The sequence below is a fragment of the Lotus japonicus genome, chromosome 6 (genome assembly GCF_012489685.1).
Source record: "Lotus japonicus ecotype B-129 chromosome 6, LjGifu_v1.2".
NCBI lineage: Eukaryota > Viridiplantae > Streptophyta > Magnoliopsida > Fabales > Fabaceae > Lotus > Lotus japonicus.
Window position 1 is genome coordinate 17,292,108 of NC_080046.1, and position 12,422 is coordinate 17,304,529.

Here is a 12,422-nt window from a genome sequence, read left to right on the forward strand (position 1 = left end):
AGTTTTTTATAATTAAAAAATTAATTTTAGTCTACTTTTCAAGTCAATCTTATAATAATTCCGTTGACTCGTCAAATATTCTTTCCTACCACAGACCTATTCCTCCGAAAAGTCGCTCACTCAGCTTTCATTCTATTTTTACACAATCATTTCTTTCTCATTCTCCAAGAACCTCTTTCTCTAATAAAAATTTAAAATAGTTGTAATGTTAAAAAAATTTTTTTTTTTAATGAAATGGATTTATAAGAGGGTTCGCATAGGCCTCAAGTATCCATTCATGTTTTTTTTTTAATTTATATTTCTCTATTAATTTACTCTTGAAAATAAAATTGAAGCAACATTACTCAAAGAGAAGTAAAGTGTGTTAATTTTCTTATGTTTATTTCACAAAACTGATAGTGGAGGTTTGCTGTTATCCTGCGCCCCTCTGTTTGCCTGACACACCCACTTCAACATCCCACAAAGCGTTAGATCTGATTCCTCATTCTTCATACCTCGTTCGTAATTGCTCATCTTTTGTCTGTCATGAGCTTTTGATTTTTCTCCTTCTGAACCTGAGTTCCGATCTCATTCGTCATGCTTCTTCGTGTATTGCGCTACACAATCGTTTCTTTGAATTCGAGGTGATTGGTGCATCCACAGGAGCTAACATCGTATTGTAATGATTCTCATGTCCTTGTTTATGTTGTTCAGATTGCATTGGATCAGGTTTCAATACGAAAAGGGCAATGCAATGGGCAAATTGCCGCAAGGTTGAGAAAGGTCAGTGGCTTTATGCTAATTATTATGTGGGATTAGCTACTTTTGATAAGTGGTCTCTTTTGAGAAATACTTTTTTGTACATTACAAACTACTTATGCGGTTCTCATTTTAACTATAATTAAGATGGTTTAAGAAGTATTACTTTTATGTCAGATAATGTATTGCTTTTGAAATTACATAATGATTCTGAAGTACTTGTAATAGTGCATCAAATTATTTCAGGAATTCTCTTTCAAATCAGTAGTTGGAGTTGCTTTGATTTGCTTGAATCTATAGTTTTAGTAATCTCTTGATTCATTTTCAGTTTTATGATTTTGCCAACCATAATGCTTTCAATCTGCTGGATAGATACAACTCACGTGATCTTGTTTTTAACGATGATATACAGGTAACATTCTAGAAAAGCTTTTGGCTTATGCTCAATTTCTTATTTTAACTTAGGTCATTGTCTCTGATTTTTTTTGGTTATATACACGAATTCAGCTAGTAACAAAAGAAATTTCATGTTAGAATGAATGGAATACCATGTAAATGTTTATAGTACTAAATATAAATGAATATGTAGAACTCCATAAAACTGCACCTTATGGAGTTATATTGTCAAACACTTCTTCATACACAGCATTAATTGTTGTATTAGAAGGGAGATCGTCGTGGTTTTCTATGAGGATCCTTAGCCCTTGTTTGCTTTTGACTCTTGATAGCGCCACATATAATTGTCCGTGGCTAAAAACCGGTCTTGGAAGATATAACCCAACACACCCTAGTGTTTGTCCCTGCGCTTTGTTTATCGTCATACCGAAGCAGACACATATAGGCAACTGCCGTCTCTGAAATTGGAACGGTAGATTTGTGTTATTTGTATTCATGGTCATCCTAGGAATCAGTACAGTAGATCCAGCTTTAGTCCCAGTTAGAACGGTGCACTGAATGACATGGTCTCCAAATCTCTTCACCGTCAATCTTGTTCCATTACACAATCCGTTGGACTGGTCGATATTTCTCATTAATATTACTGGGACTCCAATTTTCAAACTCAACTTATGCGGTGGCAGTCCTGAACAGTTCATTGCATTCAATACCTCGGGGGAAAATGCATCCAGCTCACTCTCAACATTGCCGTCTTCTTTGTATATTGAATCAGAGCTCAAGTATTCCCTTTCTTCTGCCGAGACCCGAGACATCATGTAATCATTGACCTTTCCAACCAGTTGAATCGTGGGGGCCAAAATGGATCTTTCCCTGAAGTATTCAGAGTTAGACATGTTACGCAACAAATCAGGGTAGGTATAATTGACCAAGTCTTCAAAACCGGTTTCTGAGTTTTTTATAAGGATTTCATCTGGTATTTGAATTTTTGATTCGCCGTTAACTGGCTGTCCGACCTTGCCATCACCTATAGTCAACAGCCATTCTGAAAACTCTGCTATATCTGATGCACTTGAGCACGAAGATCCTTGCAGGAGTCTCATGTTCTTTGTCAAAATAAGAACTTCACAAAATGGCCATAGATAGGATGAATTTATTGTTGCACTGATGACATCTTGCATGGATGCCCTTGGAATTACAGGTAAGATTTGCCTGAAATCACCGCCCAGAACCACAACTTTTCCTCCGAACGGCAAGCTGGAGTCATATCCTGGGGTGAACCTCAAAATGTCTCTCAAGCACTTATCCAAAGCCTCGTAACACCATTTACTCATCATAGGAGCTTCGTCCCAAATGATCAGTTTCGCCTTTATCAGCAATTTAGCATGAGGGCTGTTATGCTTTATGTTGCATGTTGAATCCTCAGTTATAGGTATGGGAATCTTGAACCTGGAGTGCGCCGTCCTTCCTCCAGGCAACAACAGTGCAGCAATACCACTTGAAGCCACATTGAGAACAATATCACCTCTTGATCGAATGGATGCTGAAAGCGTTTTCCAGACAAAGGTTTTACCCGTCCCACCGTAGCCATACAGGAAGAAAAATCCACCTTTGTTTCCATAGACGGCGTTAATTATTTTGTCATACGCATGCCTTTGTTCGTTAGTTATTGAGGAGAGACATTGGTCCAAGTATTCACTCATTTCATTCCTGTCGTAATTCAACTCCTCTACAATCAGTCTTTGTCCAACGTCTTCGACAACAATGTCTGAAGGATAAGGCATGGAAACAAAATTGTGCAGGCTCCTGCCATTATTTTGTAGCATGTTCTCAATCTCAGCGAGCGCCAGATTTTTTTTCTGATCATCTGTTAGATTCAGTCCTGCAGACAGATAAATTAGATGAGTTTGGCAGGTTATCCGCAATTTAGAATGATCCAAAATGAAGGAGGCTTACCTGGGTAATCTAAGCGTCTTCTTTGTCTGTAGAGAATATCATCTGAAAGCTCTTGCCAGCACTTATCCCAAACTACCTCGGGATTTGACATGTTGTTAGACATCAACAACACCACAAACAGTCTTCTAAGATACTCTCCTGACCCCCAGAAGCTGGCCTCTTTTATTGCGTCTACAAATTCTTTGTCATCTTCTAGCAAACCAAGAGCACAACACGCATCCTTAAAAGTACTGTAGGTCACTTCTTTCACAGTGAGAATGTCTTTAAAACTCGTGCAACCTTTTTGAACGTTCAGAAGAATCCTTAAGTAATAGTCCTCGCCGCATGATGGAGGCACATGTGAAATTCTACCAATTGAGAAACCCTGTTTTCTAGGGCGCCATTCTCTTGTGTCGTCTTTCCAAACAAATTTGGTGGGATATTCTGAATAAGTAATGTCTCGTCCAGCCGCATAAAGTTGGTTAGCCTCCATCCAACCTATAAACTTGTTTTTCTTAATGTCGGCCTTTTCAATTGCATCCTGTACTGTCTCACCGTCATTGTACACTACGCTTTGCTCACCCGGAAGATGGAATGGCAACCTCACAACTGGAGGCTCTCTATAGTGCACTTCAAATCCAAACAATCGCCATGCCGCCTCACATGTAGAGATGTATCTGCAGTCATAGTAATTTTTTATTTCATCAATCACCTGGGATGAATTACTTGAATCCGAAGTTCGGTAAAATTCAGCCGTCACTCTGTCGTTGCCTTCATGGACATACTTGAAAAGATATTTTATTGCACTTATCTGGCACGTGTACTCAACGTTAATGTGAGCTCTATATTTTTGGAGTAGCAATGGGTTGTATGGTACAACATATCTATTATCCAGCACAGTTTTGCCCTTTTTGACAGTCCTGCCATCCTCTCTTCTTCTATATTTAGGAAAACCTTCATCATCAATAATGGTCCTCGTCCTAAACTCTTTAGGGAAAGAACTTGGAGCATTTTCCATTGTTCATACATGGTGACTTCAAATTTAGTACACCGCATGGTCCGTGAATCATATACTTCTGCACAGCCTCAAATAATTCAGGATTGTTGGTACGGTCTGGAATTTCTACGGATATAACTTTGTCGATGTCTTCGGGGGTCTTGGGCTTGAATTTGGCATGGACAAAGACCAAAATGTGTGCGTGGGGAAGACCTCGCTTTTGAAATTCGATGGTGATTGAATCTGCAAGAATGATAGAGGAAGGTAATAAAAATCTGTGAATTGATTATAAATTTAGGCAAATGACATGATTTGTACATTATTAGATTTAAAAGTATCAGTAGGCTTACATCCACTAATCTTTCCGAACACTTTTCCTCTCTTCAAGTCATCAATTAGTTCGTCCAACTTCATTTTGAAAACTCTACAAAGTATGTCGGGTCTATCCTCAGGCTTCAAACCTCGTGTTTCAACAAAACGTTTGACTTCAGGCCATTCTGGATTGCATGTCATAGTGATAAATAAGCTAGGATATCCGATATATCTACAAATGGCAAATGAGTCCTTGCAATTGTTGAACATGTATCTCGGCCCTCCAGTAAATGATCCAGGCAATATGATTCGCTGACCTGTTGCAGCTGCATTTGTTTCTCCACGGACCAAGCACTCGTGCAATCCCTTGTAACGTTCCACTCGCAGTTTCGGCTGTATTGTCCTATAATATCGCATTCTATCAGCTTCAACCATGGTATAAGAGTCCACCAGAAATTGCTGGAACAGTCTCCTAGATTGAAGAACAATAGGTGATTCCCCTTTTCTTTCTTGCAACCTATATGCAAACCACTCGCGCATGGCAATGTCATCCTTTTTTCTCGTTCTTCCAGGTGCGTCATAATCTTTAGTTAAAATACCCCGTCTCCATTCATCCTCCCCGTATGGAAACAATAGTGGATATTGAAGTGCAAGAAATGACGGATATGTAGGGTCAATATGCTTGATCAACCTGGATTGTGTTTCAACAATGATCTCTCTCTTAACAGTAGCATCTATGTCACCCACCACCAATGCAGCAACTTCAGATGCTGTGGGAAGGTTATAAGTTCTCCCATCTTTGTCCCTCCGCCGAATTAACCTTAGCTTGACATTAGAAAAATCACCACATCTGTATCGTTCCCTAGCATATCTGTATGACTTAACCAAAGGGTTCTCTGCATCTAGCATGTTTTTTAAGTCTCTGACAATTAGCTCATCCAACTTATGAGCATCACCGCTTGGCCTTCAAATTAAAAAGTAATCGGTTAACATAAGGTGTTCAGAGGATACTTGTGTATTAAAAATACTATATAAGAAGATTTTAAATTCATAACGTTATGTATACCTAAGAGCTTGTATCCTATTAGCAACCTCATTTTCAGTGTCAAAAATCTAAAGCTGGGCAAATTTGGGACTTTGACCAACTGGAGGTATGAGACTACCAATAGAATGGTAATTTTGTCCTCCGAGCAAGAAGATTGGAGGACCACGTCCATTGTTTATGTTTTTGTCCATCTTTCCAGCCATAGACGTGAATGCAAACATTCCATTGAACATCCTTATGTTCTTTAAGAAATGTCGGCTTTTATCAGTTTCATTTGCGTGCAAGTCTTGGAGAATTTTAGGTGCAGCTTTGAGCAATGGTAGTTGAACCTTCCCATGCAAACAGCATAGAAGAAATTTTGGTGTTCTTGTAGGTACTTTCCTTCTCTTTCTTTCATCATACCAGAACATGGCTCCGCAATGCTCACACTCGTTAGTAGGGTCTCCCATGTCCCACATGGCTTAGGTAGAAAATAAAAAAAAAATGTTAAAAAGCTGTCATGTTATTAATGATTAAGAAAGCTATATTGATTATCCAACTGTGATACGGTTACAGTAAATACCTGTTGCATGACCAGCTGCAGCAACGTCGTTCATTAATTCATCTGAGTTAACATCTGCAAATTTTAATCAATAGAAGAATATGATTTTTTTTCTCACAGCAGCTGTCATTTTCATAACAAAGAATTATCTGTGTGCATAGAATAGTTAATTCCCTCACATGGAACAATTTATTACCTTTCAAATCTTCATTGTCAATTAATGGATCATCGTCAGCAGGTTCATTCAAATTTATGTCATCGAAAACAACGGGATCTGGAATGTGAATGTGGTAGTTTAAGGTCCAAACTCAATTATAGTTAAATATTGGTGTCAATGATGGTAATCAAGTTTATGCTTATGAATAGTTTGACACAATACCTTCATGTTCTGCTGGAGGGTCAATGTCATTTGCATTGTTGTTCACAGGTCGTCTATCAACTTGACTTGTTGAAGCAATGTTTGGTGATGTCGAATTGTACGAAATTGTTCCAGATAAAGTTGTTGCAGGAATGGCACCTCTGTCCATAGTTGTTGCGTCACTACTTTGGCACAAGTAATACATTATCTGGCACCCTTTCCAATACTTACATATTTTGTTCTATAACGAATGACAATTTTTTGAATTGTAAAGCATAACTACTTACCATCTATTGATGTCTTGCTGTTGAGGAGATATGGTTGGCTCTATATAAATGTTGTTAGAACCCTTATCAAGCATATTTGGAGGACGAAATGATACTCCTAAATTGTTTGTGACAGATTCGCTAATTCTTTTTTTTTAACAATCTGCTTGCCTGCTGTCAGTGGTTCTCTGGAATAATAAAATCTCACAAAGTCATGATCTAAGGTTTTTTGTTGAAAGCTGTTTAAGAAATAAATGGTAATTGTTGTAATATAAGGTTACATTAGTGTTGTCTTCTCCCTTCTCTGACTTTCAATAGGGGACACATCTTCACTGAAGGATGATCTCGCATTGTCATTGTTTACTTTTCCTGCTGGAATTTGCTGGCTAAAGTTAGTAATTGTTATTTTGAGTGACATTATATTCATGTAGTAATTTTGTGAATGAAGTTTGAATGCAAGTAATTACCATTGGTCACTGTAGTTTTGCTATGACTGCAGCTTTCGTGTGGAACATTAGGCTTTTCAGAAACAGTTGTTTGATAACCTGCATCTTAATTTTGCATGGCATAAGGGTGAATGAGTGAGAATTTCATGAGGTAGTTGACGGTTTTTCTATAAGAAAAAGTAAAGTAGATTATATAGTATTGTTTTCATGTTTGACTATTTTTCTTTATATTTCCTTTTGGACTTCAATATAGTATTATCACATACTAATAGTTCGGTTATAATGGTTCTCTATATATTTGAACGTGGATGTCTTTTTCTTTAAACAATCTTTATTTATTTGTTCAGTTTTTTTTAATATAAAATTAGATTTGTTTTTGCTTTAAAAAATTTGAACGTAATGGAAAACATATAAACCATATGTGATCAGACTTCCTTTTAAAATTTCAACGTGGTTGTCTTTTTTTTTTTAAAACAATTCTTATTTATTTGTTTAGTTAAATATTTACAAATTATTTGTTATTATGTATTATAAGTAAAAATATTTGTTTTCTTAATGCAGATTTAATATAGAAAAACATGCAGATTTAATATAAGTAAAAATATTTGTTTTCTTAATGCAGATTTTTAATATTGAAAAACATGCAGATTTAATATTGAAAAACAAAATTTGTATATTTTTTATTGGGATGATGTGGGGGCGACACGCGGCAAAACCTTCTAGAAAAAAACTTTCCTTTAGTATATTACATAGATAGATTGATTGATATTGATTGATTAAGCTCCATTTGTTTTGGAATTAGTGAATTACTACAACCAATATATCCATATTGCATCATTACCAATTTACCATATTAAGGCAAATTATGACTCTCAATCACACCCGTATGTAGGGAAAAACAACAAGCAGTGTACGATTAAACTTACTATCAATGTAGGTTTACTTAAGTTTTAATTGTGACAGTAGTAGTATTAAATTATCTACCGTCGCGTGATGTCCAATCAATATGAATTATAGCTATTAAAAAGTAGAGAATTAATACTAAGAATATAATAATAAGTTGTCTTAGGCAACAAAAAAGAATATATATAGTAGTAATAATAAGAGTACTATGGTAGAGAATTAGAAACAGCTAGCTTACCTACCTGTGTCTAGCAATTGGCATTGACTATTCGAGTTGTCAGTATATATAGCTGAGCTGGTTAGCAATGGTCCTTGAGTAGCTAGGCGTGTCGGTTCTTGCCACGAGATCACCCGTTTTGGTTTATTTGAGGAATCGGTCCCCGCCTTGAGGGTCGAGCCCACAATTGTCTACGAATTCCATGGCTTTTTGTCACTTGCCAAATCGAACAGCTTGGCTTTACTATTCACCCCAAAAAACAAATCTTTACCACCTTCGTGTTGACAGTTAATAAGGAATGAATGTAATACTTTTTCCTATGAAAATTAATACAGATATGGAAAAAAAAAAATAAGACCAGGGTTGGAAATATTGTTTTCGCATTTTCTTCTTTAAGCACAACTCATGTGTTCGCCTATGAGATGTTTGAAATTTCGGTGAATTTGCACATTAGATTAAAAGGAATTAGATACTACATTTTTCACTTTTTTTTTGAAACAACTACATTTTTCATTCAAAATCTTAAGGAATTGAGTTATGTGTTATTTAATATATAAACTAATCTAAACATCACTGGCCAATCAACCGAAACAAAGAGTTTTTGGTCTTTCGGAAACCAACAATGGTGGAGTTCGTCGCTATGCGTCATGCCAGACCTCTGTCACCTTTCTTCTGCCATCGTCATCCGTCGAGGTGGTACCTGCAAAGAGACATTGATGCCCAAGCCAGTGCATGAAGGAGTGGACTATGGAGAAAGAGAGATGAGAGTTTGGCGTTCTCTTGGGGGTATTTATAGGGGCGAGGTCGAGGGGGTCTCAGGAGATGTCTAAGTCATTTTCGGTCTACTTTTGGGCTGACTGTTAGTTTCATTCGATGAGTTGTGCCATTGTTGATACCAAAATTACGAAATAAGGGAAGCCATATGACTTAAAGTCAAAAGCTGGAAGTTCAAGCGTCATCAGAGGCTTCAAAGATAGAGAGTTCAAGGAGAAGAAGGACTAAAGAAGTGATGCAGAGAATTCCACTTCAAAGATTTATTCGAAGTCAAGAAAAAGTCCCGAGAAGACCCCAAACTTGGGAAATATTCCACCATGGCCCAAGGAACCAGTGGTCCTTGAGACCTCAAGGAAAGCTCAACACTTAGCAATTTTAACCTCTAGCAATGAAAGGCGGAGGTTCTCGAGGCGTATTCGTTCACATGCCTAATTCGGGGTTTGAACCCATGTTTGAAGCTAGAAGGGTCCATAACCCACGTGTAAGATCAAGTTTTGATCTAGTAGTACAACTCTATGTTTTGATGATTACAAGTTAACCTTTTGATATGAACAATTGTGGTACTCTAACGTGTTTTTCTGAGTGTGCTATTTACAGGCTCTGACCTCAACTCAATCTCACACAAATCAGAAGCACTGTGTATAAAGAGTGACCCAAGCAACGCTTTCGCATTCACCATGTTCAGTATGAACAGTGGAAAAGCTTCAGAAGTTCTGAAGCTATACAAACTCTGATGTGGACTCAGTCGCTAGAAGCTCTGAAGATCCAGAAGTTCTGATAACCAAGAAACACTGAAGGTTCAGATGTTCTGATGGTGTAGAAGACTCTGAAGATCCAGAAGCTGAATAGTGGAAACTCTGAAGTCCAGAAGCAAGAAACTCTGAAGGCCATGTTCTTCCCTCTGAGTTCAGAATCAGAAGAGACAATGGTCAGAGGATCTGTGCTTTCCCTCTGACTCTGATCAACCGGCTTCACAAGTTCCTATATGAAGTATTCCCCTGATCAGAAGTCTCCTAGGTTAAAAGGTCAAGTCGCTATCCAAGTACAAAAGCAGTGTACCTTCCTGACGACCTACCTAACGTTCTCAGCCACAGCAGAAGCTGGATTTTCCAGAATTGCCCTCCAACGGTAGCATTTCCCATGCAACGCTCAACCCTAATCCTTGGAGTATATATAGAGGCTGAAGATTGAAAGAAGCGGCCAGAATACTAGAAGAAGAAATACACACGCGCAAGACATATTCAAAATATTCTAAGCTTTCTTTCATCTGAAATTCATTGTGTTTACTATAAGCTTTTAGAAGCATTTTCTTTGTAAACAAGAACTTCATATACAGTTGTATAGTTTTCCTTTAGGAGATCAAGGTTGATCGGATCCTAGAGAAGACTAAGAGAGTGAATCTTAGTGTGAGCTAAGTCAGTGTATTGTTAGTCACTTGTAGGTTTCAAGTGCAGTTGTAACACATACCTGATTAGTGGATTGCCTTCATTCTAAGAAGGAAGAAATCACCTTAACGGGTGGACTGGAGTAGCTTGAGTGATTTATCAAGTGAACCAGGATAAAATCCTTGTGTGCTTTTCTATCTCTTATCCTTAGCTCTTAAGTTCTCGAAAAGATTTGTCAAAATCTTTAAGGTGGAAGTTTAGTTCTGAAAACGTTATTCAAACCCCCCCTTTCTACCGTTTTTCATACCTTCAATTGGTATCAGAGCGCAAGTTCTGATTACCACACCTAACAGTGTTCAGTGATCCGGGCCGGTGTGAAAAACAATGGCTGCCACCACCAGTGAAACTCAAAGAGATGGTTACAACGCAAAGCCTCCTATGTTCGATGGTCAAAGGTTCGAATATTGGAAAGATAGACTGGAAAGTTTCTTTCTGGGTTTCGATGCAGATCTCTGGGATATTATTGTGGATGGCTATGAGCGTCCAGTTGATGCAGATGGCAAGAAGATCCCAAGGTCAGAGATGACTGCAGATCAAAAGAAGCTGTACTCACAACATCACAAAGCAAGAGCAATTCTTCTAAGTGCTATTTCCTATGAGGAGTACCAGAAGATTACAGATCGTGAGTTTGCTAAAGGCATTTTTGATTCTCTGAAGATGTCTCATGAAGGAAACAAGAAAGTCAAAGAATCAAAGGCATTGTCTTTGATCCAAAAGTATGAATCCTTCATCATGGAGCCAAATGAGTCCATTGAAGAAATGTTCTCCAGATTTCAATTGCTTGTAGCTGGCATACGACCTCTCAACAAGAGCTACACAACAAAAGATCATGTCATAAGGGTCATCAGGTGTCTTCTTGAAAGTTGGATGCCTTTGGTGACTTCAATAGAGCTCACGAGAGACGTTGAGAATATGAGTTTAGAAGAACTCATCAGCATTTTGAAATGCCATGAGCTGAAGCGCTCAGAGATGCAAGATCTGAGGAAAAAGTCCATAGCCTTGAAATCCAAATCTGAAAAGGCTAAGGTTGAGAAGTCAAAGGCTCTTCAAGCTGAAGAAGAAGAATCTGAAGAAGCATCAGAAGATTCTGATGAAGATGAGCTGACTCTGATCTCCAAGAGACTCAACCGCATCTGGAAGCACAGGCAGAGCAAGTTCAAAGGCTCTGGAAAGGCAAAAGGAAAGTATGAGTCCTCAGGCCAGAAGAAGTCTTCAATCAAGGAAGTCACATGTTTTGAGTGCAAAGAATCTGGGCACTACAAAAGTGATTGTCCAAAGTTGAAGAAAGACAAGAAGCCAAAGAAGCACTTCAAGACCAAGAAGAGTCTGATGGTGACATTCGATGAATCAGAGTCAGAGGATGTTGACTCTGATGGTGAAGTCCAAGGACTCATGGCCATTGTCAAAGACAAAGGATCAGAGTCAAAGGAAGCTGTTGACTCTGACTCAGAATCAGAAGGAGATCCTAACTCAGACGATGAAAATGAGGTATTTGCTTCTTTCTCTACCTCTGAACTGAAACATGCTTTGTCTGATATCATGGATAAGTATAACTCTTTATTGTCTAAGCATAAAAAGTTGAAAAAGAACTTATCTGCTGTCTCCAAGACTCCTTCTGAACATGAGAAAATTATTTCTGATTTGAAAAATGAAAATCATGCTTTGGTAAATTCTAACTCTGTGCTTAAGAACCAGATTGCTAAGTTAGAAGAAATTGTTGCATGTGATGCCTCTGATTGTAAAAATGAATCTAAGTATGAAAAGTCTTTTCAAAGATTCCTAGCTAAAAGCGTGGATAGAAGCTTAATGGCTTCAATGATCTATGGCGTAAGCAGAAATGGAATGCATGGCATTGGCTATTCTAAACCAATTAGAAATGAGCCTTCTGTGTCTAAAGCTAAATCCTTGTATGAATGCTTTGTTCCCTCTGGTACCATATTGCCTGATCCTGTACCTGCTAAAATTGCTAAAAACCCTCTTAAAAAGGGATCTTTCTCTATGACTAAATATCATGCAAACATTCCTTTAAAATATTATGTTGAGACACCCAAG

General features: G+C 37.8%; 1 protein-coding gene across 1 annotated transcript; it reads right to left on the bottom strand.

Annotated features, from left to right (window-relative positions):
* Positions 1–1,346: 1,346 nt before the first annotated feature.
* On the bottom strand, positions 1,347–4,084 carry LOC130725023 (uncharacterized). The gene is made up of 2 exons (XM_057576287.1): positions 3,088–4,084; positions 1,347–3,013 (listed from the first exon to the last, which is right to left on the bottom strand). The coding sequence occupies exons 1-2, from the start codon at positions 4,082–4,084 to the stop codon at positions 1,347–1,349; spliced, it is 2,664 nt and encodes an 887-aa protein (XP_057432270.1).
* Positions 4,085–12,422: the final 8,338 nt, after the last annotated feature.